This window comes from Anser brachyrhynchus (assembly GCF_964034855.1).
Source record: "Anser brachyrhynchus genome assembly, chromosome: 3".
NCBI classification, from domain to species: Eukaryota; Metazoa; Chordata; class Aves; order Anseriformes; family Anatidae; genus Anser; species Anser brachyrhynchus.
The window spans coordinates 45,671,148-45,678,131 of record NC_137696.1 but is presented as its reverse complement, the minus strand read 5'-3'; the positions used below and the strand labels follow the sequence as shown (position 1 = coordinate 45,678,131).

The 6,984-nt window shown below is 36.8% G+C and overlaps 1 protein-coding gene across 3 annotated transcripts in view; it reads right to left on the bottom strand.

Annotated features, from left to right (window-relative positions):
* Positions 1-2,064: 2,064 nt before the first annotated feature.
* The window catches only part of ERO1B (endoplasmic reticulum oxidoreductase 1 beta), a 32,820-nt gene continuing 27,900 nt past the window's right edge, over positions 2,065-6,984 (bottom strand). For all 3 annotated transcript variants that reach the window (XM_080588318.1, XM_080588316.1, XM_080588317.1), the window contains 2 exons: positions 6,506-6,639; positions 2,065-5,658 (listed from right to left, as the gene is read on the bottom strand). In XM_080588318.1, coding sequence (XP_080444444.1) covers positions 5,598-5,658; positions 6,506-6,639 — 195 coding nt within the window. In that variant the 3' untranslated portion in view covers positions 2,065-5,597. The remainder of the gene's footprint in view (positions 5,659-6,505; positions 6,640-6,984) is intronic.

Genomic DNA, 6,984 nt, shown 5'->3' with positions numbered 1-6,984 from the left:
AATAGAGAAATTTTATCTTCTCAGCAGCTGTAGAAACAGTCTTAGAATGGAAGAGAGGGTTACCTGCTCTGTGAAACAGGCTGAAAACCTCTAAGTCTGAAAAATTAAAGCTACGTGATCAGTTCTGTCAATCCGTTCTAGGTATTTTATGTAGAAGAGTGATTGAAATGCCTAGTCAATGAGCAGAGAGATGAATACATGTAATAATCCTTATTTTAATACAGTAAGTCTAGTCCTCCTTCTAGTCTTCTAGATAGGGAGAGATATCACTGGTTTGTTAAAACATGTTATTTATAAGGAATCCATCTGAACTCTATGATATTGTTAGATAAGATCTTCGTTCCGTTGGAAAAAGGAGCACTGCAAGATGCACTGACATCCTGAAGCTCATGGCCCTGTTAGAAAGCAGCTTGAGAGACAACCTGAAAACGTGGAATAAAGCTGCCAGTAGCAGCAGCTAGGGGAAGGAGAAATTACACACCACAAACATAGCAAATCTACAGCACAAGTCTTACCAACAAAGGGGAGATAATGGAAGTTTTGGGAGAAACTAGAAGGCGCAATACAATCAGTTGCAGTACCAAAGTTGAAGAGCTATTTTATAAACTTTAAGTGAGGTAATGCTAGTCTTTAGTACATTTACTAATTGAAAATGTTCATAAAGATTAAATGCTAACTTTGCAACACTCTGAACAAAGAATTTTACACAGAAGTTTACACAGAAGTGTAAGATTCTGCTCCCAAGAGGACTGTGAGAGGGGAAAAAATCCTTCCAGAGAAATCCAGGCTTGAGTTGAAGCCTCTGGATTCAAAGCCAGGACGTTTCTAACGAACAAACACCCTCCGCTTTGACACAGTGCTCAGTCCCACAGGGCACCTCCCCTCCTGTGAGGGCACTCTGCCTCACCTGCCCCAGCATCTGTGGGGACGTTCTGACTTGAAGTCACGTCTCAAACTGAAAACACAACTACTACCTCTGAGCTACGGTTCCTGTCAATGAATTAATCCCATACTGCTAAATTGAAGGACAAAACGGCTGTTCTTAAAAGCATATATGGTGCCTGCCTTCTTTCTGAGACAAACAGTAAACTGCTCCGCTGGTGGACAAGCAGGTACTGCTTCCCACCGCAGCACCTCTTCCAAGTTGGTATGAGCACGTTCTTACTGTTTTCACCCACGAATCATAAACACTCCTGGTTACATTAAAAACTTAAATTTCCCCAAAGGTGGTTGTTATGCCAGGTTGGAATGGGAGCCCTGTGGAGTTCTATCATGTTTGAACAAAACTGCTTGAAAGTCTTAGTGCAAAGAAAATCTGCAGGAATTGCATTTTCTTCACAGTAGATATAGCTGCTCTGCAAAAATTTAATTAGGAGAACTCTGCCCTTAAAGCAAGCTTAATCCCTATGCTGCTGTATGCAGAAAAGATGACTATAGCCATAGTAACAAATGAAATACTCTCAAATACAACAGGTTTAGATGAAAATTTCAAAGGTAAGTAACAGAATTATCACTGGTATAACAGGTACTTAGTCACATCAACCGAGGACGAAATGGGTGTATATCAATAACCAAACGGGTAGTAAGGTAACTCGTTAAATACATGCATGGAATGAAACGAAGCTGAGGAAGCCTTCTAGGGGTAATAATTTCACGTGAAGAACCCCACTGTGTTAACCAGCCATAAAAAAGGAATTATAGAAGTTTTTACAAGCCATACTGAGAAGGGGAAAGAACAGACCAAACTTACTTTCAAAATAAGCTTTTTGCCTCTTAATACAGTGGGACTTAGCCAGTGGCTAAATTTAGCCATATTCACACAGAAACATTTTAATTCTGCCACACGGATTTCTAATGCACTGGTATATGGCAGTGCAGCATCAATAGCAGCAGATACGCAATAGCCTTTCTATGAAAATCCAGAGGTTACATTTAGCTTTTAAACTGAATTAAAGTGATAATGGAATCTTGCTCATCATCTTATGCTTAAACGACTGACATGTAAACAATTTACATTGCGTGATTTCTAAAGCATAGTTGAAAAAATTGTACTCACAAAAAATATAGCAGAAAATACTTTAATTTGTATTTTATAGATTCAAACATAGCAAAGATTCAGAAGTGTTTAGATATCAGTAAGCAGTTCCAACATGGATTTTGATTTTAATAAATATTACATTTTAACAGGCTAGATATAGGAAGGAATTGTGAAGTGATGAATTGCCGGATTGCTAGTTTATAAACATAAGCATCTAGATTATTTACAACATATTACAGGTAATTTCCCATGAAAGCACAAAGCAAGGTCAGATAAAGGTGACCCAATCATCAAAACACAACTCTAGAAAGTGTGGCACAGTATTTCATGCATATACAATGACATATAGCACAAATCACCAGCTGAAGTAGGAACACACTTCTTATTCCAGTTTACATAATCTGTATACTTCACTGTTTTAAAACTGCATTCTCACCTTCCTTCTCTGGCACTTTGGAGCAAGTTGTTCAGCAACAGTGCCCTACATTTTGCCTATGCAGTTTGGACCAAGTCTTTTAATGTTTCACTCAAGTGCTTATGACTTCAGAATGATGAAACATTTGTCTTTGTCTTCTTGCTACCTCTGTGATTACAATCATTGTGTCATTTGTACAAGGAAATGTAATTTTACTCTGAAATGAATGGCAGACAATGTTGACAAGCTGATCTCCAATAGGCTGGAATTTAAAATAGTTTACAGCTCAGGGACAGTGTAACTAACCTTATTCTTCAGTATAAAAACAGATCTGTAATTGTATGTTACATTAAGTTTCAGAAAAAGACCTATGTCATCCAACTCACATGGCAAAACCTCATAGGCAGCATAGTCACAGAATGTACATCAAATACTGTAAAAAAAATAGGTGACAGGAAATTTGTTTCAACTAGATTTGTAAAAGGAAAAAAATCTCATATTTCTACAACAGTGAAGTGAAATGCCTTCCATATTTGATCACCAAGTGATATGTACCTTCAAATGCAACAGAACCTCTCTGTACACAGAACTACCTGTTTCAGTTGCACTCCTGTTTTTTATTACAATGCAAAGGAAAAGAAGAAAAACTTCCGATCTTTTTGTCCTCACACAATGGTAAGAACCTTGCCGGATTGTGCCAATGAAATGTCTACGGAGCAGGTGGGCAGGATCTGTATGTCTGAATCTCTCGCTTGTCCCATAAGCAAGTATATGACGCTAGCATGTGATGCTGCTTCAGTGTCCATGGATTTTAGCCAGGCACAGGTGGAAGAAAAGAATAAACTGCATACCCAGAAGGTTGGAAGCAATCCACTTTCTTCAAAAAGCAAGGTGAGGGGGAAAGGAAAAACTATTCTGAGACTCAGGTCCTTCCTGGTGCCATTGTAGACTTTTTTTAGCTAGAAAATCCTGCCTAATGCTTTAGGCACTATGATATATAATACAGTTAAAACTAAGCTGTACAGGATTCTTCACACGAGTGAGCCTACAGGTTCTAGCCCTTGCAGGTCAACCCGAAACAGAAGAAATAAATGGCCAGCTGAAAAATAATACATTCCTTCAATATATATATAACTCAGAAGACTTCGATACTCAGGGCATACATAACTCGTTTGACCAAACACGGCTGTTCACATTAAAGCAAAGACCTAGATTTTCATTTCAGTTGAATACAGAAAAGAAACTCCAGGGTGCAAATTACGGTATCCTAGAGTATACAAATACCAACCTTAGAAAAGGTCAGGCAAATCCACCTTGAAATCAGCTGCTCTCCTCCACTAACCAGAAAGGGAGCCCACGGTGACTTGCTCAGACATGGGTGCCCACAAAAGCACGAGAGGCTGCTGCGTAAGAACGTAACATCCCCAGGCTGGCGTTACCTTTCTCGTTATAACATCACATTGATTTTATCTACTGGCTTGTAGAGGAAGTACAGACTGGACAGTTGCCAATTTGTGCAACTACCATTTTTTTTCTTTCATTTATCTTACCCCAGTTTGACTCAAGAGGGTTTACTTTCTCAGGAAACAGTACTCTTATTATAAGTGCCAGCACAATAGTCTCATTTCCAGTCTGGTAGAAATTTGAGGCTTGTCTAGAAATGAAGGACATAGAGCATATTCCATCTTTCAGGAAAATCTCCGCTGTGAAGGACCACATTATGGAAGCCAGTATCGTTACAATAAATAATATAAACAGGTCACTAAAGATCTGGTAGAGTGAAAAATGTTTAAGAGCACTTTATTTGCTGAAAATTTTTAAAAAATAACAAAAAAAGGTATCTACACTGTACCAGCACTTCCTACATTCATAACTCCTAACTATACTTCGAAATACGCTGGTTTTAAAAAAACAAAATTACTTCATTTTAAATTTAAACCAACATTTGGTTACTACTAATCAGTAGTACTGCTTCTGAATTATGTCTTTGTCAATGATAAATTATCATTGACATTTGTGGACTGTGATTACACAAGTAGTTTCATATTTTATGAAAGTTACATTATTAACATACCCGTTTTATTACGTTGAATATCCTTTTTAAGAAGGTACAGTTAGGGATTGCATAGATAGAGTATGTGATATTAAATGTCAGTATGATTATGAATTTTAAAAAGCCTTTTTTAAAGTGACTATAAAAAGTTTTTTCTTTTTGCACTGACCTTTTAATGCACCACTAAAACATAAACCATTACAAGCAAATCTAATTCCACTGATCAAAGAGCAATATGTGCTATTTTTAATATCTTAGACATTAAAAGGACAATTTCTGGAGACTGAATTTGTGATTACCATCCAGAAGATCAAACGGACTAGATGCAAACCTCACTGACAGACTTAGCTAGCAATGCTCCACTAGTCATCTCTCCATGCCCTTCCCTCTGACCCCTGAAGTGAATGTAGGTAGCCAAGGGTCAAGAAGCCAAGAAGAGTCACTTACAACTGCGCTGTATCAGAGAGAAGGTGGTTATTTTAAAGAAAATAGGAACTTGCAAAAAGCAACACGTAAGGAAAAAAATTGATGTCAGCATATTTCAAAGGAGCTTGGTACAAAGTAAGATTTTCTGTTCAGTAAATTTCCTATTTTTAAAAGTTTTGTAACTACAGTAAGAATACAGAACTCAACAAGAGCCCTATCTCCTTTTCTGGCTTTACTTTTAGACAGCCAGAATCAGCATACTCAGTCCTCAGAACTTACTGAAGCTCAGTACTGGGGAGAGGTGAGGGATGAACCACCTCACTTAGGACCGGCCAAGTCAGGATCGAGGTACCTGTGTTTTCATATAAAACAACTGTCTCAAAGACAAGAAAATAAAGAAAATGTATGATGTGTCAGTACAATAGAACTGTGAGCAGAGAACTTAAAATTAAACAGATTAGCATAATTTACACATTTAAAAACTATATACTTCATTCATAAATATCTTCTCTAATTAACAACCATTCCTAGTTTAAACATAAATATTCAAGTTGGTATTTGATTTTACTTTTTATCAGTTCATGCGAGTCCTGTAAGGATCAGTTCCTTCCGCTCAATGCAGTCCTGTAAATGGTCTTCACTAATGGTTTGTGCAAAGGCCTTCATTACCTAGTTCGTTGCAATAAAACTTTAAAATTCTGCAACTCTTTTATACTTGTGGAAAGCCTGCAAAACAAAAAAAACCCTAAATGTTAGTAGGTCAACTGTGACAAGAAGTGCAAACCACCGTCTTCTGTGGGAGCTTTTTTTTTCCAATAGAAAAAACGCTACACAATTCTGTTCCAAATGTTAACACTTAGGATACTACTTTCCCCTCAAAAGATCTGTCTGTCTCTCCATTACATTTAACATGTTACAGGGATTAAAGTTTGGATATATTTTAAATAGTCCTGATTTCATTAAAGATCTAACCAGAGCTAATGTTAAGTGAATTCTTTTAAACAGAAATAATTATGTTCAAGATCAGATGAATTAGCACAATAAAGACACATTCTACAAATCCTTTAAAGCTGTTAAGTTTTACATCACCATTTGAAGAAGTAAAGTTTTTGTTGTTCCCTCCAAAATTAATCACTAGTTTTTAAACAAACAATTACATCATACCCCCAAATCCCAAAACTTAAGGGCTAAATGACAGCATTGAAAAAAGAAACCCTCAAATATTTTTCCTCCTTTTCAGGTATACATATTTAAAACAGAAATACAAAGTGTACTTCTGGAAGAGCTGTAGTTATCATTCAAGAAGCAGGAGACAGTCTAATGCTTAAGACATTTAGGAGTCTTAAGGAATTCATGAGATTAGAGACAAAGACTGAGTTAGGTCCCAACACAAAATGACAAAGGTTAATAATCAGTACTCCACATGCTGTTTGATGGCACTGGGTTTATCCGTATCACTAAGAATAATTCAGTCTTTAAGAGCTACATCTACATGCCTTTTCCACAGACCTTGAGTGTTGACACTGAAATTTTACTTTTTAAAAAAAAAACTACACAAATCACAAAATCTTACCTTCCAAAGGCATTTACAAGAGCAACTATTTCTTGACGTGTGAGTTGAAAACCTTTTGATGGACTGTTCTCAGGAAGGTTCTGTATTTCTTTCTCAGAAAATAAAATCTTCAGAGCAGTTCCTAAGCCTTGAGTCTACAAGAAAATCCAGGTGTTTTAATGCCAATAAGGTCACTCTTTTCAACTCAGAAAGAAAAACATTAAAATGTTAACTACCGATGCGTGCAAAATATATAATTCTTTTATACTGACACTGTCTCAACCCAAATAGCTATACACAATCCAGGACACCAATGCAAACACATGCCACCAATTGCATACCAAGTTCATTCCCTTATTTAAGAATATTTGTTTCCTCAGGTATACTTTAAATCCTTATGGTTTTAACTTTTCTTTCCCATCTCTTTTCTTCTTAGCCACACTAGACGCATAAAAAACCATGACTGTCACAACACCTTCAGCCCTTCCCCACTACATTAG